At 37.6% G+C, this 21,959-nt stretch overlaps 1 protein-coding gene across 1 annotated transcript in view; it reads left to right on the top strand.

Moving 5' to 3' along the window:
• The first annotated feature begins 1,264 nt into the window (after positions 1–1,264).
• Positions 1,265–21,959, top strand: part of SMARCA5 (SWI/SNF related, matrix associated, actin dependent regulator of chromatin, subfamily a, member 5) — a 28,993-nt gene continuing 8,298 nt past the window's right edge. Inside the window, exons 1-20 of the mRNA XM_063309753.1 lie at positions 1,265–1,601; positions 7,457–7,531; positions 7,981–8,147; positions 8,982–9,082; positions 10,266–10,366; positions 12,739–12,918; positions 14,375–14,530; positions 14,611–14,742; positions 16,095–16,163; positions 16,545–16,654; positions 16,789–17,015; positions 17,247–17,368; positions 17,445–17,597; positions 17,891–18,023; positions 18,707–18,855; positions 19,008–19,127; positions 19,232–19,342; positions 20,060–20,173; positions 20,347–20,469; positions 21,427–21,559. Coding sequence (XP_063165823.1) covers positions 1,470–1,601; positions 7,457–7,531; positions 7,981–8,147; positions 8,982–9,082; positions 10,266–10,366; positions 12,739–12,918; positions 14,375–14,530; positions 14,611–14,742; positions 16,095–16,163; positions 16,545–16,654; positions 16,789–17,015; positions 17,247–17,368; positions 17,445–17,597; positions 17,891–18,023; positions 18,707–18,855; positions 19,008–19,127; positions 19,232–19,342; positions 20,060–20,173; positions 20,347–20,469; positions 21,427–21,559 — 2,608 coding nt within the window. The 5' untranslated portion in view covers positions 1,265–1,469. The remainder of the gene's footprint in view (positions 1,602–7,456; positions 7,532–7,980; positions 8,148–8,981; positions 9,083–10,265; positions 10,367–12,738; positions 12,919–14,374; positions 14,531–14,610; positions 14,743–16,094; positions 16,164–16,544; positions 16,655–16,788; positions 17,016–17,246; positions 17,369–17,444; positions 17,598–17,890; positions 18,024–18,706; positions 18,856–19,007; positions 19,128–19,231; positions 19,343–20,059; positions 20,174–20,346; positions 20,470–21,426; positions 21,560–21,959) is intronic.

Raw genomic sequence — 21,959 nt, 5'->3', positions numbered from 1 at the left:
GCGTACAAGTTGAATAGGTAGGGTGAAAGTATACAGCCCTGCTGTACTCCTTTCCCAATCTTAAACCAGTCCGTTGTTCCGTGGTCTGTTCTTACTGTTGCTACTTGGTCGTTATACAGATTCTTCAGGAGGCATACAAGATGACTTGGTATCCCCATACCACTAAGAACTTGCCACAATTTGTTATGGTCCACATAGTCAAAGGCTTTAGAAGAGTCAATAAAACAGAAATAGATGTTTTTCTGAAACTCCCTGGCTTTTTCCATTATCCAGCAGATATTGGCAATTTGGTCCCTAGTTCCTCTGCCTTTTCTAAACCCAGCTTGTACATCTGGCAATTCTCGCTCCATGAATTGCTGAAGTCTACCTTGCAGGATCTTGAGCATTACCTTACTGGCATGTGAAATGAGTGCCACTGTTCGATAGTTTGAACATTCTTTAGTGTTTCCCTTGTTTGGTATGGGGATATAAGCTGATTTTTTCCAGTCTGATGGCTATTGTTGTGTTTTCCAAATTTGCTGGCATATGGCATGCATTACCTTCACAGCACCATCTTGCAAGAAGCTCTGATATTATGGGCTGCAAAAATCCTAACTATAAGATGATAACTTTAAGAATCCAGCGTCGGTCTTAATTTTTGCAGCCTTAGTGAAAACGTCCCAGTATTTTCCAGATCAGGGATGGGGAAAAACCTGGAGCAGATTCTGCCAATAGGCTAAAAGTGCAGGGAGTCGTAGTTCCGGAGCGGTTGGAGAGTGGCACAACTCTCCCATTTCTATTCTTACTGACTAAAAGCTTTGGAAGGCCTGAAAGAGTTGCCAGCGTTTCTCAAACTTGGCAACTTTAAGAAGTGTGGACTTCAATTCCACGGCTGGCTTGGGAATTCTGGGAAGTGAAGTCCGCAATCTTAAAGCTGCCAAGTTTGAGACACACTGAGCTAAACCTTCCGCATCTCGCTTTCTCTTTAGCGTTGCCTCACTGTTCCAAAACGAGGACTGCAAGTCCCGCCCCGATTCAATGACGCAATGATATTCCTCCCACCCACTCCAGTTGTGCTCGCATGGGCAAACTCCACCCATTCCTAGCAAAATACCCGCGAAAATACCGGGCACTAGCGGCCAAAGGAACCGCCTTCTTTTTTAATCGGCCAATCAGGCTTTGTGTTCAGCCAGTGTAAGAATCAGAACGGGCTTTTCTCTCTCTCCGTGTTCTCTTCCACACCCTGCCCTCGAGGCTGAGTCTCGCGAGATTCGAGAGCCGGCTCGGTTCCTGGTTGGTGGGATCGCGTCGAGAAAGCCGGGGCGGCAGCGGAGAGAGGGGCCTGAAAGAAGAAGAAGAAGAAGAGAGACCGGCCCGAGTCGCGCGGAGGGAACCGGCGAGAGCTCCATTCATTCCAGCTTTGTTTTTTAAAGCAGGAGTCGGGGGCTCGGCGCCGTTCGCCGTTTTCAAATTTCCGGACGGTGTTCATTATGTCTGCGCTGGGACCGGAGAACGAGAACGTGAGCTCCCTTCCCGGGAGCGCCTCGGCTCCCAGCGGCATGGAGAGCACAGGGGCGGCCCCGGCCGCCGCCGAGGGGGCTCCCGGGATAAACGAAGGAACGGTAAGGGAGGACCCGGTGGCCTGGGAAGGACGGCGCTGTGGGGCAACCCGCAGGCTCTCCTCGCCGGCTCAGGCTGGCGGCGAAGGGCAGGAGGCAACGTGAGGAGGAGCTTCGGCCGTTTCCTTCGGACTCAGCCCGGGGGGCGCTTTTAACCGCCGGGTTTCTCGGGCCGGCAGGCTGGGCCGTAGCAGTGCCGCTGTCGCTGGAGACAATAGGAAGAGCGGGCGGCTGCTCTGCTCCTCTCCCCAAGCCGAGAGGCGCCTCCGGCGGACGCCCCAGAGCAGCGGAACTAAGTGATGGGCGCGTGGATCCCGCCTGCTCTCCTGTCGGTGGGGGCGAGAGATTCCCCGGGGACAAGGCTCCTTTCTCCGGTTTAATCGCGCCGCCCCCGCTGCCTTTTTGTCTCCGCGAGCAGCTGCTGAGCCTTAATCGGGGAGGGTTCGCCCCAAGTCTTTCTTCTCCAAGAAGGATGATCTTCCCTTTCCTGCTTTCTCCTGCCGTAAAACCTCCAACGGTGCGGTCCTAGCTGGGCTGGTGGAAGTCGATTTCAGAAGAAGTTGAATTGGCCACGCGTCGTGCTCGTAGTGAACTGGTCCTCAAACGCTCATAATTCTTTAAATATTCAATGTTGCACGATTCAGTGTTCAGCTGCGTCGGGATTGTTACATTCTGTAGCATGTTGTAGCCTGGTTCTTCCAAGCCTCCTAACACGTTAGCTCAGACCTCGAATGCTCCCTTGGCAAGCAGTGTGGTTCGTGCTTGAGAGGCCTTCGCTTTCAGTAGCTGATGCAGTAATCCTGTCGTGTTCACCTCCCTTGTTTTATGATTAGGATGTGGCAAATTCTGTTGCCAGGCCGCGAGTCATTTGTATGCAGTTCCTCCTGGCCGATGCATTTCTTGAGAGGCAACCATTATCCACTTATCCAGGGCTGCACCTGGTTTGTTGTATTCTGAGGTTTCTACTTAAACTGTTGAAAGGCTAAAGGTAAATGGACAAACACACACAAACCCTTAATGTAAATGTGTAATTGTTCATAGAGCATTAACAAAGGATCTTTTTCTTTTTTATTTTCTGTTAAAGTATATTATTATTATTATTATTTGAAGCTGCATAAAATCAGTAACTATTGAAAAGGCTGAAGTCTTTAGTCACCAGTCTATCAATCTGAAATTGTCCAGGAAATACAGCCCTTTTGTAGATGGATCCGAGGCAATTTTGCATATAAACACTGCTGAAGTATTTATGGTGTGGTTATAAATGTACAATGAGTTGCAGCTGCGTCTGTAGTATATATAGAAATGTTATCTTAGCTTTGGGTGATTTTTGTGTTCCAACTTCTGTGGTGAATTCCAGCCTCTTATGTTACTACACTGTCACCTGAAAACAGTACATTGAAAGGTTTCGAATAAGTGTCTATTTAGTTACATAATAATACGATAGTTCAGTGTTAGGCAGTGCCTCACTTGCTTCCTTGTATCTTTGTGTACAACCAGAAGATGGTAATTTTAATTAGACTTAGCACACATCGGCAAACTTGTTTGAATCATATGTGCTTTTTAAAATTTTTATTATTAGGAACATAATAAAGAAGGATGTGAGACTCCAAACATTTCATTGGTAGCATAATTCAAGAATGTATTAATTTCATAAATCACATTGATTAGTCCCCATATATTTGGAAAGTGAACGGTGAATTGATGAATAGTCTTGTTTAGCATAGAGGAATTATGTAGGAGTCTACAAATTAAGTAGGACTTGATAGTAAAACATTTCTAGCCATTTATTTATTTTTTGTTGTTGTTTATTCGTTCAGTGGCTTCCGACTCTTCATGACTTCACGGACCAGCCCACGCCAGAGCTTCCTGTCGGTCGTCAACACCCCCAGCTCCCCCAGGGACGAGTCCGTCACCTCTAGAATATCATCTATTCATCTTGCGCTTGGTCGGCCCCTCTTCCTTTTGCCTTCCACTCTCCCTAGCATCAGCACCTTCTCCAGGGTGTCCTGTCTTCTCATTATGTGCCCAAAGTATTTCAGTTTTGCCTTTAATATCATTCCCTCAAGTGAGCAGTCTGGCTTTATTTCCTGGAGGATGGACTGGTTTGATCTTCTTGCAGTCCAAGGCACTCTAAGAATTTTCCTCCAACACCACAGTTCCAAAGGATCTATCTTCCTTCTCTCAGCCTTCCTTATGGTCCAGCTCTCACAGCCATATGTTACTATGGGGAACACCATTGCTTTAACTATGCGGACCTTTGTTGTCAGTGTGATGTCTCTGCTCTTAACTATTTTATCGAGATTTGTCATTGCTCTTCTCCCAAGGATTAAGCGTCTTCTGGTTTCCTGACTGCAGTCAGCATCTGCGGTAATCACACCTAGAAATACAGTGTCTTTCACTGCTTCTACATTTTCTCCCTCTATTGCCAGTTATCAATCAAGCTGGTTGCCATAATCTTGGTTTTTTTGAGGTTTAGCTGCAAGCCAGCTTTTGCCCTTTCTTCTTTCACCTTCATCATAAGGCTCCTCAGTTCCTCTTCGCTTTCAGCCATCAAAGTGGTATCATCTGCATATCTGAGATTGTTAATGTTTCTTCCAGCGATTTTAACCCCAGCCTTGGATTCCTCAAGCCCAGCATGTTGCATGATGTGTTCTGCGTACAAGTTGAATAGGTAGGGTGAGAGTATACAGCCCTGCCGTACTCCTTTCCCAATCTTAAACCAGTCCGTTGTTCCGTGTTCTTTTCTTACTGTTGCTACTTGGTCGTTATACAGATTCTTCAGGAGGCATACAAGATGACTTGGTATCCCCATACCACTAAGAACTTGCCACAATTTGTTGTGGTCCACACAGTCAAAGGCTTTAGAAGAGTCAATAAAACAGAAATAGATGTTTTTCTGAAACTCCCTGGCTTTTTCCATTATCCAGTGGATATTGGCAATTTGGTCCCTAGTTCCTCTGCCTTTTCTAAACCCAGCTTGTACATCTGGCAATTCTCACTCCATGAATTGCTGAAGTCTACCTTGCAGGATCTTGAGCATTACCTTACTGACATGTGAAATGAGTGCCACTGTTCGATAGTTTGAACATTCTTTAGTGTTTCCCTTGTTTGGTATGGGGATATAAGCTGATTTTTTCCAATCTGTTGGCCATTCCTGTGTTTTCCAAATTTGCTGGCATATAGCATGCATTACCTTGACAGCATCATCTTGCAAGATTTTGAACAGTTCAGCTGGGATGCCGTCATCTCCTGCTGCCTTGTTATTAGCAATGCTTCTTAAGGCCCACTCAACCTCACTCTTCAGGATGTCTGGCTCTAGCTCACTGACCACACCGTCAAAGCTATCCCCGATATTGTTATCCTTCCTATACAGGTCTTCTGTATATTCTTGCCACCTTTTCTTGATCTCTTCTTCTTCTGTTAGGTCCTTGCCATCTTTGTTTTTGATCATACCCATTTTGGCCTGGAATTTACCTCCGATGGTTCTAATTTTCTGGAAGAGGTCTCTTGTCCTTCCTATTCTATTGTCTTCTTCCACTTCCGTGCATTGGTTGTTTAAAAATAATTCCTTATCTCTTCTGGCTAACCTCTGGAATTTTGCATTTAATTGGGCATATCTCCCCCTATCACTGTTGCCTTTTGCTTTCCTTCTTTCTTGGGCTACTTCTAGTGTCTCAGCAGACAGCCACTTTGCCTTCTTGGTTTTCTCTTTCTTTGGGATGTATTTTGTTGCCGCCTCCTGAACAATGCTGCGAACTTCTGTCCAGAGTTGTTCCGGGACCCTATCTACTAAGTCCAGTCCCTTAAATCTATTCTTTACCTCCACTGCATATTCCTTAGGGATATTAGTGAGCTCATATCTAGCTGCTCTGTGGGTCTTCCCTAATCTCTTTAGTCTGATCCTAAATTGTTCAATAAGAAGTTCGTTATCTGAACTACAGTCAGCTCCAGGTCTTGTTTTTATTTTTATTTTATTTATTTATTTAGTTTTTATTCCAGCCTTTTAAAATATATTTTGGTCAGCTGAAGGCAATGAGATCCCATGGTAGTACAATAATCTCTGAATTAAATACTGTCTGAAGTTGATGTAGTTGTATAATTTCTCATGGAATTCTCTTGGCTTTTACCTTACGACTTGGTCCACAGTTTTCTTTTGGTCCCTTTCAACGTTTAAAGACTATTATTTTTATAATACGTTACATATGTAACTGATTCTATGCAACTTCAAATAATATACTTTAGTAGAAAATAAAAAAGGAAAAAGATCCTGTGTTAAGTCTCTAAGAAAAATTACACATGTACATTAAGGATTTGTGTGTGTGTGTGTATTTTAGCTCATAGGTTTTATTTATTACTTACATTTATATGCTACCCATATCTGGGGACTCTGGGTTATTTATATCCATAGAAGATGCTTGTCACCTTCCTCAAATCCAATTCATATTACAAACAAAACAAAAAAGCAGTATTGAGTCTTATTAGTATTCTGACACTTCAGGGATAGAGAATCTGTTTAATATGGTCCTGTCATGTGTGTATTGGACATCTTGGAGTATAGGATTTTGATAGAAGCCACAGTGTTGTATGACAGGATCATTCAAATGATGCAAATTTTATAATACATGTCACCTCCCTACCCCCAATGGCTTGGAAAATATTCAGCAAGTGTTGCTTATTGTAGTTAGTTTGGAACATTGAGACAAATATCTATACTTTGCTTCTTATTTGATGGCACTTGGCTATTTTAAATTTTGTGAAGTTTTTTTAAATCGTTAGGATGTCTCTCCTTTTTTTACTTTCATGATTTATTTTGTGAACCACCTAGAAATTAGTAATTGTAGCAGCTCAGAAATACTGGAAATAAATATATTGGTTACTTTAAAATGGATCTCATTGGATCCAGCTAACCTTGAATTAATTTTTGTCATTAGAGGCCAATATGGAATTGGAAGGAAACACTACACATTTGAGTTTAAGGCTGTGCAAAGTATTTGAAAATGAGTGAAGTGTGTTGTACAGGAAAACTAACCTTTTCGAGATGTTCACATAGCCTCATCTACCAAAATGCTTCAAAGGCTTTTCTGGCTGTCTTTTTCCTTTGAATCTGTGTACATGCATGACCATGTTCTGGGTTTCTAAGTGCAATCCAAGATGCTGGTTACCACCAATGAAGTCCTATATATGGTTCAGGGCCTGGTTATCTTCAAGACCTCCTGTCATGTATAGATTCTGCTCATCCAGTCTGAGGATGCTGAAATTTTTCAGCTATTGAGAGGTGCAACAGGAGGCAGTCCCAAACTGGACATTCTTTTGGGGGGCTCCCCTACTCTGGAACAGCTCACCCCAGCTGTGAGGCAAGGGTATTTCTCATTCTCCTGGTCTTCTGGAAGCTTGTAAAAACTTGGCTGTTCTGAATGGTCTTTGGAACTCAGTGTTGTAGAACTCCTGGTTCCAGGAGTATTAACATAACATGTAATTTTACTATAATTTTATATTGTGTCTCCGTTATATGTTTTATATTATTATTGCATTGTCTGCAGCAATTCCTTTTGTACAACTTAGAGCAGGGTTCCTCAACCTTGGCAACTCTAAGCTGTGTGGACTTCAACTCCCAGCTTTGCTGGCTGGGGAATCCTGGGAGTTGAAGTCTGCACTGCTTAGAGTTGCCAAGGTTGAGGAACCCTGACTATGCTTCACTGAAGTGGTTTATAAACTCATAAACAGATAAATAAATAAATAAATATTTTTGCTGCGTATGGTTTGGATTTCCAAAACAAAGCTTTATGTTTGTGAAGTTACAACATGTGCAAAGATGTTATTGTTATACTGTTATTGTTATAATGTTATTTGTCCCTTAGGAACTAGTTGGTGATGAATCTCCAGGAAAACAAAAAGAAAATCAAGAACCAGATCCTACTTACGAAGAAAAAATGGTAGATATTCTATATTAATAAACATTGAAGTGCAGGAGGTTACTTCAGTTCAGAAGTGGACAATCTGTGCTTCATGCACTGGGCAGCTGAGCATCTCAAGATTGGGCTGATCTATCAAATTGATCGATATTTCGTCAGGGCAATTTTGGTTTGTTTTGGAGGGCTTTTAAGAGTGGAATAGTAACAGTTTGTTTCTTAGAGGCCATCTCCTATTCATGCCGTAAATCTCCTTCCAAGAGAGTCCATGCACCCCCACCCCAGTATTCAGCCACACAACTTCTAGCAGTGTTACTGTAATCAGAGGGCTTCCTTGGCCCTCCCAAAGATTGAGTGCTAAATTATGGTATATTCGTAATTGATTTGCAAATGCTGAAAACTAATTCTAGAATTTGATTTTTTTTCATATAAACTTTCTTGCTTTCTTGCTAACCTTGATAAATGTATTGCAGCAAACAGATCGAGCAAACAGATTTGAATATCTGTTGAAGCAGACAGAATTGTTTGCACATTTCATTCAGCCTGCTGCTCAGAAGACTCCAACTTCACCCTTAAAAATGAAACCAGGACGACCAAGAATAAAAAAGGATGAAAAACAAAATCTGTTATCTGTTGGAGAGTGAGTACTATTGTTAAGCTGATTATCACCAGAGTTAGATCCATTCTGAAAATGTGTTATTGTAAAATTGTAATGTGCAAATGGGATCGTGCAACTAAATGAATACATTTGAAAAGCACCATAGCTCTCTGATTTGGGGTGCAGTAATACGAGATCCATTTGTATGATCCTATATGTGTATGCTCTGAATATTTCCAGAATCAAGTGAAACTGCAGGCATGGTCTTAGTTCACTTCCTAGTTTACATAATTGAAAGAAGGGAAACAGTGACATGGCAATGTGCTGATGAGGTTGGAGGCTTTAGAAATTGAAAAAAAAAGACACATTCGTATTTTATGAAAACCACATATGAGGTATTTCCCAACAGAGTAGAGAAACCATGCAGAGCACAGCTACTGAATTCTTTTCAACCCCTTAATAGCAGTTGTTTGGGAGGCATGAAAAAGTGAGCTTAAGAATGGAGAATGGAGTCAACTGCTTCTCCTACATTGGGGATTTTTTTATGGGCTGTTTTTCCCAGTTATTTATCCCATATAACTGAATTTTTATTTTTTATTTTGTTGACTTCTTCCCCCAACCAAATGTTCTCCAAAAACCCACTTGAGTTATTAGGGAATAATAACTCAGACAAAGTCATGAGTCCTGTTACATAAACTCTTTGCCACATCCATTGGATTGGAAAGTATAAAAAGTTGTAATGGATGCATTTTTTTCAACCAAATAAGAGTTAGCTAGGTAGCATGGACTAGCTGTTTCATTAATTTAAATTTTTGGTTTGTTTTGGAATGTACAATAGTTAACTGTTTATTTGCTTGACTTATCCATTGTTTCTAGCTATCGTCATCGTAGAACTGAACAGGAAGAGGATGAGGAGCTTTTAACAGAAAGTTCCAAGACTACTAATGTATGCACTAGATTTGAAGAATCTCCATCCTGTATGTAATACTTTTTATTGTTTGTGTGTGGTCTTTGTGAACTGAAAAATCGAAAGACTTTGATACTTTGCTCCAGTTAGTGTCATAGAATTCACACATTTGCCAAATAGTATCCAACTCAATATTTTTTTAAAATGTTATATGCTGCCTTTCGAAACAGAGGTCTTCCCAGAAAAGATTAGAAAACATTCACATTGGCATTTTTGAATAAAAATTTGCATGCGAACTTTTAAATACACTTATTCTACCATCATTCTCTACTTTTTTATTCATAATATACCTTCAATAGAATTAAAACTATATATTTGAAGCCATATGATTTTCTGAAGGAAAAAGTGAAAATGGGAGCATGTTTTAACTTTTCTGTAACAGTTTATTTTCTCAAGCTGGTTTCTAAATTGAGCATCAAATTCATCTCTTCTGGAAATACTGCAGAGAAGTTGTGTGCCAGCTAAATCCACCCCCAATTATTTAATTGTAAATTAAGTATGTATATGGGTGTGATTTCAGTTTAAGTTATATAATTTTAAAATATATGACCTAATATGTGATCAAACCTTTTTCTTCCTTGATTCTGAACTTGTACTATATAACATTAATTCAGGGATTTGTTGTTTGTTATTTCATAATGAACACTTTAATGGATGATAATCTGGTGATTGAGAACATACAGTTAATAGTGGGACGGGAGTTATGCACCGTGCAAAAAATGTTTGCTAATAAGTACATGCATTTGTACCAAATAGTTTACTATAGTTTGAGAGGGCTTGTTTATCCTGTTAACATGGCATATTAAGATAACTTATTTCCATAAGTGTATAGCAGTCCTTTTCAAATAGAAGATATAACAGCATTTTCTGGTTTTTCTGTTGTTCAATTTTTATAGAACAATCAATATTGTTACTCACTTGTACTCTGTTACTGTTAATTTTATGATGTTGAAGCACATCTTGTTTTGCAAACTAGTTGCTGGAAATGAGAATAATTCTGAGTTACCAGTGAATTTGCTTTGTGCACATTTAACTTAGTAATGATGTCATAACAATTTGCATTTTTCCTGTTAAAGATATGGGCTAAACACTAGCCCATTTTCTTGTAGTATTGGGAATATTTACTATGAAGAAAATGTGAGATGACTTTAAATAATTTTATTATTATTACTTGCTGCTTTCTCTTACTGCAGATGTGAAATGGGGAAAATTGCGTGATTATCAAGTCCGAGGATTGAACTGGCTTATTTCTTTGTACGAAAATGGCATCAATGGTATTTTAGCAGATGAGATGGTATGCAGAACAACTGATATTATTTAGAATTAAATTGAAAATTAGAATTTAATTCAATTGTTGTAAACCGGTCCAAGTTTTTTATGGTAAACTGTTGCTAAATTTTGTCATTGGCTATAAATTGTATAACAGATGAAATGCAAGTCGCAGTGAATCAGTTTAAAATATAGAATAACAACAGAACATTTTTAATGTCAAAATGTATGCTTTTAGGTTGTAGCTTTTCTAGTCAGGAGTGTTTCCCATTATAAAAGGTACTGATGTGATAAAAAGCCTAATAGCTAGTAGTTCAGCGTTTTTTAAATCAGTGCTTATTTTAGTAGCAAACTTGATTTGGGTGGTAGTTGGGTGGGTAAAGTATATTAGTTATTTGATGTAATTAAACCTGACCAGCTGTATTGAACTAAGATATTAGGATAAAATGTGCTATTTCAAGTATTTGTAAAAATAAGATTCAGATATAGTTTCTAAGGAATGTTACGTACTGTATTTGATTGGCTACCCTGAAGGTTTGCTTTCTTGAATAGAATTATCATCTAAATTAGTCTTGGTTCTGGATCCATTACTGTCAAGACTATAGGAACTGCAGAATGTTTCACTTTATGTTCTGGAGTTGTCCTGAGTTTCATATTTTGAGCAGACAGAGCAAGTTGTCTTATTTTCCTATGCAGTCATAATTCTGACTATATAATGTTTTTTATTATAAAAGAATAATATGCTTGTGATGAAGAGAGTAGCATAGTTCCTAATGTTGATCTAACTAGAGATAGCTATATATGTGAAAATGGACTTTCTGGTAATAGAAAAGTCCACTCTTGAACCTAAGGGTGGCAGAGACTAAGCAAATCTGAGTTCTTAATGTTTAGATAAGACTTCCTGGATGAATTAATGATATGGGTTATGAATTTATTTATTTATTTATTTATTTAATCAATCAATCTTATATTTCCCAAATTTTGCCATATGTATACACATATGGTTCCAAGGTATATAAAAGACAGCTAATTGATTAGTGTGTGAGATTGCATTTAGTTCTTGCTGAAATCTGCCCATGAAAATCTACCGTACATATATAAAAATTATATATGTATATATAATAGGGGAGGAGAGATTGGGCCCATGACCCCACCTTTGTGGGGTGCTGCAGGGTTCAGTATTCTCTCCTCTCCTCTTTAATATCTACATGAAACTGCTGGGTGAGATCTTCCGTCTCCACGGGATGAGGTATCATCAATATGCTGATGATACTCAGTTACACATCTCCATCCCGGGGGAAGTAAGTGATGCTGTGGCTGCCATTTCCAGGTGCCTGGGGGCTGTTGGGGTCTGGATGGGGAACAACAGGCTTCAGCTGAACCCTGGTAAGATGGAATGGCTGTGGGTTAGTGGCCCCTCAGCTCCCAGGAATTTGCCATCTTTAGTTCTGGATGGGGTTGCACTGCCCCAGACAGACCTGGTACATAACTTGGGGGTCCTCTTGGATTCATGACTCCTGCTTGAAGAGAAAGTGACAGTCGTGGCCAGAAGGGCCGTGGCGCAACTTTGTGTTGTGCACCAGTTATGCCCCTTCCTGGAGTGAGAGGCCCTTTGAACGGTAACTCATGCCCTGGTCATCTCCCATATAGACTACTGTAACACGCTCCACATGGGGCTACCCTTGAGTATCCGGAAGCTACAGCTGGTCCAAAATGCAGCTGCATGGATGATTTTAGGTGCTTCAGGATCAGCACATATTACTCCTTTGCTCCGTGAGCTGCATTGGTTGCCAGTTTGCTTCCGGGTCCAATTCAAGGTGTTGGTTATCACCTTTAAAGCCCTACATGGCATGGGTCCAGGCTACCTAAGGGCCCATCTCATTCTGTTACATCAACCCATCCCACCCAGTCATGCAGAGAGGGCATGCTATGGACCTCGTCTGCAAGATAATTCCATCTGGCGGGATCCAGGAGGCGGGCCTTCTCTGCAGCAGCTCCTGCCCTTTGGAACATCCTTCCCCCAGAAATGTGGTTAGCCCCCTCTCTTCTGGACTTCAGAAAACAGCTGAAAACCTGGTTTTGTCACCATGCTTGGAGTGGGGAGAAGAAGAGCCATTCTTGGGGCTGGTTAGTTCCCTAGCCCTGCAGGGACCAGCCTTATCCCTTTATGGGCTGAATTTGATCTGTCCTTACTTGGATTTTATTATATTTTATATTTATTGAGTATTGGTATTATTTATAATTTTACTGAATTTTAAATTGTTTTTATTGTGAACCGCCCAGGGTCCCCCGTGTGGGGGAGATGGGCGGTGATAAAAATATGATAAATAAATAGAAATAAATAAAATCTTGCTCCCTGGTACAAATTAACTTTTTGTATATACACATTATTAACAGGGTCTTGGAAAGACATTGCAAACAATTTCTCTTCTTGGGTACATGAAACATTACAGGAACATTCCAGGTCCTCATATGGTATTGGTTCCCAAATCAACTTTACATAATTGGATGAATGAGTTCAAGAGATGGGTGCCAACTCTTCGGGCAGTATGTCTGATAGGGGACAAAGACCAGCGAGTGAGTATGAACTCAATATGTTTCTACTAGTCATATACATGCTTAGTGCCCACAATTTGATCTAACAACTCTGTCGCTAAGCACCACGGTCGCTAAGTGAAACTTCACATGGACTGTGATGGAATTACAATGTCAGTTCCCATTTGATCATTAAGTGAGACATCACATGACGTGACTTGTAATTTTACTGCTGGCTTCTCCATTGACTCTGCTTGTCAGAAACCAGTTGTGAAGAGCGCAGATGGCAATCATGTGAGCACTGGACACTGTGACGGTTGTTGCAAGCCAGTTTCAAGGTGCCCAAATGTCAATCATGTGACCGTGGTGATGCTGTGGTGGTTGTAAAGTTATATTTCAGCACTGTCGTAACTTCTGATGGTCACTAAACAGAGCATTTGTTAAATAAGGTCTAATTCTGCCAAGCAATTAAATGCTACGGATTACTTGAAAGTTCCTTATCAGTTATATCTCTATTTTACAAATGCATTTTATACAAAGATTTTATACTATATATATTCATAATATGGGGAGCAGCTTAAAGTTTGTGTACAGTATACCCTTTCCAGTTAGAAGTTAAACTGGAATCTACTTCTAGCTGGCACAAATGCTTTTAGGTCAGTGTTGCCACTTTTGGGTTACTTCAGTTCCTCAGATGGCTCCTTCAGTTCCTCAGTCTGGATTTCATTTATGGTGTGTTGATTGGCACATATTTATAATTTAACCCTATTTCTTAAATAATAAAATATGCTGTATTTTTATTGGTTCTGAAATTCCACATGAATTAAATCAAATTAGTATGTTGCTTTTAAATTTGTGTGGTTAAGTCATCTGTATAAGGAAAACAATAACCTTACAGTATGATTAAAATAAGCATATTTAAATATTGCCAGATGCCAAAATAAAAATATTTTTAAAATTAAGACTGCTGTAGTGCCATTGTTTGAAATTTCCTGTTACCCAAACAGTATTCCCCCAGTTAGGAATTATTATTCCGTTAAACTTTTAAAATAAGAACATGGATAATGCTTTTTATAGCTTAAAGTGGTTCTGTTTCTTTCTGCAGGAACCAAGGGAAATTTATTGTTAGCTTTATTAATTCTAAATCAGTTAATAGGTGTGATGGTTACATATTAGCTTTAGAATACAGCATTTCTCTTGATATGAGCTGTTGCAGAACCTGGTTGGAAGGCTGATGCAACACAGTTTATGAAGTTTTGGATTAGCTATTAGCAGTGTTCCAAATTACCCTGAGTCCATAGTTCTATATTATACCCTGAATTTGCTCAGCATATTAAGATTATATTATATGAAGTTCTGGGAAATAAATTGCATCACTCGAAATGACCAGGGTACATGGGTGTATTTAATGATAACTAATGATAAAATTATGTAGTCTGTAATACAGTAATGCTTACCTTTCTCTAAAATATTTAATTCAATATTTTCTCTGATTAAGGCTGCTTTCGTGCGAGATGTTTTGTTGCCAGGTGAATGGGATGTCTGTGTAACGTCATATGAAATGCTTATTAAAGAGAAATCAGTATTCAAAAAATTTAACTGGAGGTATCTAGTTATTGATGAAGCCCACAGAATTAAAAATGAAAAGTCAAAGGTAATTTTAAATACTCCATTTAGGTAAGAATTTAAATTTGTCTTCCTGTCAGATATTTATAATAATTATTTTTCTTTCAGTTGTCAGAAATTGTGAGGGAATTCAAGACTACAAATAGGTTATTGTTAACTGGAACACCATTACAGAACAACTTACATGAACTCTGGGCACTTCTTAACTTTTTATTGCCAGATGTCTTTAATTCAGCTGAGGTAATGTATAAAAATATATTTTTAATGTTTATTGGTTTCTTAATTACAAAATATGTACAGTGCATACATTCATAAAAGATTATGAGATGTCCCTTTGGAACATCCTTCCCCCAGAAGTGAAGTTAGCCCCCTCCCTCCTGGACTTCAGAAAACAGCTCAAGACCTGGTTTTGTTGCCTTGCCTGGAATAGGGAGGGGAAGAGCCATTCTTGGGGCTGGCTGATTCCCTAGTTCTGCGGGGACCAGCTTTATGCCCTTATGGTTTGAATTAGATCTGCCATGGCTTGGATTTTTATTGCATTTTATGCTGACTGATTAATGGTTGTATTTATGATTTTATTGAAATTTAATTGTTTTTATTGTGAACTGCCCAGGGTCCCCCATGTGGGGGAGATGGACGGTGATAAAAATTTGATAAATAAAAAATTATGTGACATTTATGTAGATGAGGTGATTGGTAAGCAATTTGTGGGTGAGGCCTCAGAATAATCCTGATCAAAATCACTATATCCCAACTACTAATAGAGATAGAAAAATGATCGTCATATGGGGAACTGTAGTTAATAGGCAACATAGGTACAGGTTTGCCTCTTTTGATCAATAAGCTTTTTCTCAGCAATTATAAATAGTTTTAAATAAGGGCAGCAATTCTGTACCAATTTACTTGTTTGAATTCAATGAGATATGGTACTGTGAGCTGTTAAATATGAAATACGGAAATATTTATAGTTTAAAATAATTTTTAAAAACTTTCAAAGCATTTGAAAAAGAGTAAGCATTTCTAGTAAGGTAGAAAATAACTATATTATTCCATGGTGATTTATCTTCATAAACAGATCCCTGCAATCATGTCGAGTATGTGATGCGCAGAGAATAATGCTGTTTGATTCAGTGTCTCTCTTTCACAGATTGGGAATCAGCGTTAACTTTAGGGCTATTTATTCTTTCTTCTCAATGACACTATATAAGTTTTATAAATTGGAGACAAACTATGGTTTAAGTAGGTCTGAAAAATCATTAAGAAGGATTATTGTGTTATCCATAATCTGTATCAATGTTACATGAAATTATAGATAATGTGAGAAGAGTGTGAGTATGTTCATTTATCTTGTATCTAATTTTGACGTCATGAATGGCAGACAACCTGCATTACACTAGCAGCGTACCTACGTTATTTGAGCAAGAAATCAGAATTGAAACACATTATATATTTTCTTTTGGAAAGCTAGAACTGACGGTACTACTTGAGTGCTTCAGTTTGTACTGAAAGATGCATGATTCTGTTACTAGGTAAAGAATAGTATATTAAATGCTGATTGTATTGATAAAATATTATTGGATTATTTAATGCAGGATTTTGATTCATGGTTTGATACAAACAACTGTCTTGGGGATCAAAAATTAGTGGAACGGCTTCATATGGTGAGTTGTTTTTTTAAAAAATGAACTGTCTTTGGACAATTGTAACTACTGTGCAACCTTTCTATGTATTGTACCTGGAAAGTAATAATACATGCCTCTAAGCTTTGCTTGAGATACTGCATATGTTGATGTGGAGACTGGAACATTTTTCAGTTCCATAAATAACACAAATAGCTTATGGTCATTGGGACTTTTAATTTCCTCTATCTGTCTTTCCAGAAATGTTACATAATAGTTGAGATTTCTCCATCTGCATGCATGAGGCCCTTGAAGCCAAAATCAGTTATAGTATAGAAAGCTCATCCTCTTGAAAGAGAGATTAATCCAATAGTAGAAAGCACAAGCATTTTAGTGTGTGATATGATGTATTATAATTGACAGGTGCTACGACCATTTTTGTTACGTCGTATAAAAGCTGAAGTAGAGAAGAGTTTGCCTCCAAAAAAAGAAGTTAAAATATATGTTGGTCTAAGCAAAATGCAGAGAGAATGGTAAGTAACTAAATTAGTATATAAATGAATATAACCTCCACTTTGCTGATCATTTTTTAAAAAAAATTCTTGAAATTTTTGCATGACTTTAATGCAGGATTTGGACCCTTAGTTGTCTTTGTCTTTCAATATAGGTACACAAGAATATTAATGAAGGATATAGATATATTGAACTCTGCTGGAAAACTGGATAAAATGAGACTACTAAACATTCTTATGCAGTTAAGAAAATGTTGCAATCATCCATACCTTTTTGATGGAGCAGAACCTGGTCCACCTTATACAACAGATATGCATTTGGTTACCAATAGTGGTAAAATGGTGGTTTTGGATAAATTGTTGCCAAAATTGAAAGAGCAAGGTAACTGTTTTATCTTATTGTTAAAAATTGTTGGAAGAAGGCTTTACTTAATAAAGTTCAAGAAAATTTTCAATTATGTATTAATTTTGCAGGATTTCTAATAGTTACGTTTATTCAGTTTGTATGTTGCTTTATGAATACATTTACTTATTTCAGTTCTTTGAAAAAATTATTTAGGAAGAATTTATTTGAGTAACTGAATTTTTAAAAGATTTCTTGATCTTGCAACAGGATCACGAGTCCTAATCTTCAGTCAGATGACAAGAGTGCTAGATATATTAGAAGATTACTGTATGTGGCGAAACTATGAGTACTGTAGACTTGATGGGCAGACACCTCACGATGAAAGACAAGTAAGCGTTCAGAAACAGGAAATGTTTTTATTTCTCTTCAAACTCAATGTGAATTGACCAACTCTTTTTATTGTAGGCTTCCATTAATGCATACAATGAACCTGGCAGTTCAAAGTTTGTCTTTATGCTGAGCACACGTGCTGGTGGCTTGGGGATCAACCTAGCTACAGCTGATGTTGTAATTCTATATGATTCTGACTGGAATCCACAAGTAGACCTTCAGGCAATGGTAAGGTTGATTAGTATGAAATCTTAGGTTTGAATCTGACTGCTTTTTTTTTTCCAGAGATGTTAGGATGCAGCAATATGTTTGATTGTTCACCTGGGCTTTTGAGGAGAACTATTACTTTAAAATAAATTTTCCATGGTAATCTTTTAGATACTATTTTTAAGCTGCAAAGATTTAGACTTTAAAACTTATTCAAGTAAAGTGATATTTGTTCATCCATTGCACAACGTTTATATTATAAAAATGTAGTTTTTATGAATAAATTGAGTATTGACTTTTTTCCTACCACATAGGATCGAGCACATAGGATTGGTCAGACAAAGACTGTTAGAGTATTCAGATTTATTACAGACAACACTGTAGAAGAAAGAATCGTAGAAAGAGCAGAAATGAAACTTCGCTTGGATTCCATAGTTATTCAACAAGGTAAAAGAATTACATTGTTTTTTTTATATCATGTGTGGTTAGTAACATCTCCAAACTTGGCAGCAATACATACAAATCAAAAAAGCTTGCTAAGTACTGTAGTTGGGAAAGGATGTACAAGATGTATTGGGCAAACAGGAGATTGATAGTTAAAAAGGAGAACTAGAATGTTGATTTAAGAATATTTCAGTGTTATGATTTTAATTGCAAATAATTGGAAGGATACAAAACACTTTACTGAGGGAAGTTGCAAGTCTGATCCGCAAGTATGAACAATTGTCAGTTTTTATACATTGTTAGATGAGGAAACACAAACACAGTTCAAATATTCGGGAAATTACCTATTCATGTTGGGAAATTGTATTTAATCTTTTATATGAATAATTGGTCTCTCCTGTTCCTGGAATAGCATTACAAATTACATTTGAACAATAAAAGCATGGAAGGTTGCAGTTTTTTTAAAATTTATTTGCTGAATATTGCCACAGAAATAAATGTGCTTCAAATTACATTATTGCTTTAATCACAGTCCAGATTTCTGTACAGAAATAATTTCAAACTCTTCCTTAGCTTCAAAATATAAATTAAATATTGTAGTATCAAAGAGTTGCATGTTGTGACTGCCTTTAAAACTTTTTTTGTGAAGCCTTCAGCTTCTTGACTACAGCCTCTTTTGTATTCAGGAAGACTAGTAGATCAGAATCTAAATAAATTGGGAAAAGATGAAATGTTGCAGATGATTCGACATGGAGCTACCCATGTCTTTGCTTCAAAGGAGAGTGAAATTACAGATGAAGACATTGATGGTATTTTGGAAAGAGGTGCAAAGAAAGTGAGTTGATATTATGAACTAGTAGAAAAAGTTTTGCTAATCCTCCTAATTCAAATTTTATCAGAAAACCATGTTGACTGTATATGATCACTGTTGTTGGTGATAAAGCAGATAATTCCAAAACACTAATTAAAATCTGTTTGTATATATAGACTGCAGAAATGAATGAAAAACTCTCCAAAATGGGTGAAAGTTCACTCAGAAACTTTACAATGGATACAGAATCTAGTGTGTATAATTTTGAAGGAGAAGATTATAGAGAGAAGCAAAAGGTAATGATCGAATTTCAGTTACTTTAATATGTTCGCTTAACATCAACATCCATTTACAACTATAATGTTTCCATTTAATTTTCTAAAATGACTACATATTGCAGATGGCATTCACAGAGTGGATTGAGCCACCTAAGCGTGAGAGAAAAGCGAACTATGCTGTTGATGCTTATTTTAGGGAAGCTCTTCGTGTCAGTGAACCAAAAGCACCAAAGGTGAGTTACTGAAATTTTGAATAATTTGAAGAAAACCTTAACATACTAAATCCTAAAATGTTGTATGTATAGCAGACTTCATATTGTATTGATGAAATTTTTAGAAAGTAAACTACCCAAGCCTGGTTTTATTTTTTTTCCAGCAGATTTTAATTGTGCTTTTCTCATAGTTGTTTCCAACTGTGCCTGTTCAGCCAGGTCTGTTCTCCAATGGTTAGGGGTAGAATAGAAAATGGTTTTAAAAAATCTCTGTAGATCCTCAGTTTCACGTTTCTCTAAAAAATAATGCAGAACAGTTACCATTCATTGAAATGCTTATTAGAATTTTTATATATGTGTCTGTGGATATATGCCCTGCACATTGTCATCATTTTTTGCTTTATTTTTTTCTCTCTATTTACAACTATATTGTTTATTTTTATTTCTGTTTATTTGCTGTGTTCTGTGATAAAAGCAAAAAATAAAAATAAATCAAGGGTAAATCAAGCAGAATTGGAGGTTGTGGAAGTTAATCCACTCATGTTTATAGATTAAAGAGTTTTCTTCAAATAAGAAACATAATTGAATACATCTATGTATCTGTCAGTGGAGAGACATTTTCCAGTGGGGCTTAATGGCATAATTTGGAAGTATTTGTATTTTATGTGGAAATTAAATGCTGCCTGGTTCTGTTACAGACCTGATTATGATTACAGTGCAATGTGTCTTTTTTTAAAGGCCCCACGACCTCCAAAACAGCCTAATGTGCAGGATTTCCAATTCTTTCCACCACGTTTGTTTGAATTGTTGGAAAAAGAAATTCTATATTATAGAAAAACCATTGGATACAAGGTAACAGTCATCCATGTTTTGTTTTTCATTTTAAAAATTAAGAAATATCTTTAGGGATTCCTATATGACAATAACGGTATGTGTTTTGGGTAAAGGCACGAGAGTGTTATGTATAAAACTGTTTTTTTTTAGAGCATATGAACTAGTTACTTATGGAAATATAAATTCCTTAGGTACCTCGTAATCCCGACTTGCCAAATGCAGCTCAAGCACAAAAGGAAGAACAAATTAAAATTGATGAAGCTGAGCCTCTTAATGAAGAAGAGCTAGATGAAAAGGAAAAGCTACTTACTCAGGTATTCCCCACCTTCTATACAAATTATAATCTATACTTTATTCCTTTTCTGGTATAGGCTTAGCAGATATTGTGCAAAGAAGTGCTTTTATTGTAAAGGAATAACAAATTTGAAATCCAGTTTTGTTGTTAAGTCATTCTGCAACTTCTGACTCTTTGTAAATTGATGGACATCATTTTGTGAATAATTGCATCTTGTAAGCTTATACTTGTGTCAATATAGTCACCTTGTTCTCTGCTGGCCTCTTTTTCAATTGCCTTCAAATTTTCCAAGTGCAGTGTTTTCTCCATGACCCTTGCCTTCGCTTTATGAGTTGGAATAGCATTGACTTAATGCTTCCAGTAACAAGTGTGATTTTAGTTCATCTAGTATTGCATTATTTATTCTTCCTGCAGTCCGAGGTATTGTCAACATTTTTATCCAGTATCACCATTCATAGACATCAATGCTTCTTCCAAAGCTTACTGGAGTATAGTGGCATAGAAATGCCATAAATAAATCTTTATTTATGGAGGATTTATCAACTCCTTGTCTGGAGTTGAAATCCAGAAAAAGGAAAGATATTGTTTGTGGACAATTTTTTCCCAAGAAGGTACAGTTTACCTCTTCTAGATAAGTTTATAAGTTTACACTCCTGGAGCAGCCTTGGCTATGTTTGGGAATGACCAGAATTAGAAAACCTAACGTAAGGATGGTTGCTCAGTCATAAAAGATTAAGAGGTAGGGAGGCAAGAACTGCAGACTTTGTTAGTTCCAAATTTTATCCCTATCCCTAGTTCCTATGGAACATGTTTAAACGTTTTTGGAAGAATCTTATATTTTTAAAAAAATCCAGTTTACCCTTATATGGATATTGTAATTTTGCAAGCTTCAGCTTCATCAACAACCCACTTGAGCCATGTCTTTTAAAGAAGGACAATAGTATTAAACAACTACTTTATTACTATTTTTTTCAAGGGATTTACAAACTGGAATAAAAGAGATTTCAATCAGTTCATTAAAGCTAATGAAAAATGGGGTCGTGATGACATTGAAAATATAGCTCGGGAAGTAGAAGGAAAAACACCAGAGGAAGTCATTGAATATTCTGGTAACACCATTTTTAATTTTGAAATCATACAATAGAAAGGTTTGGTATACTCACAGTCCAATCTGATACATGTTTACTGAGATGTAAGTACTGGCTGAATCCATAGAGATGTGCTCAAGACAGCATAAGCAGAGTTCTGTGCAGCTCCACCCTACACAAACCCTAACGTTTTACAAAGAAATTCAGGAGATCCTCCTGAATTTGGTGCACTAAATAAGAAAAGAAGGTGCTAAAAAATAGGAAATGTTTCATAGTTGAAAGTGATGTGTATGCTTGTACTTTGTGATTGTTTGCAAAAAAAAAAATCACATGTAGGTAAACGAAACTGATTGCTATAGTTTTGAAGCACTGGAAGAATGATTAATGCACAATTGAACTTGTCTAACAGGATATTTCTGTT

This window comes from Candoia aspera, chromosome 8 (genome assembly GCF_035149785.1).
Source record: "Candoia aspera isolate rCanAsp1 chromosome 8, rCanAsp1.hap2, whole genome shotgun sequence".
In the NCBI taxonomy this organism is placed as follows: Eukaryota; Metazoa; Chordata; class Lepidosauria; order Squamata; family Boidae; genus Candoia; species Candoia aspera.
This window is presented reverse-complemented; position numbering and strand designations above follow the sequence as displayed.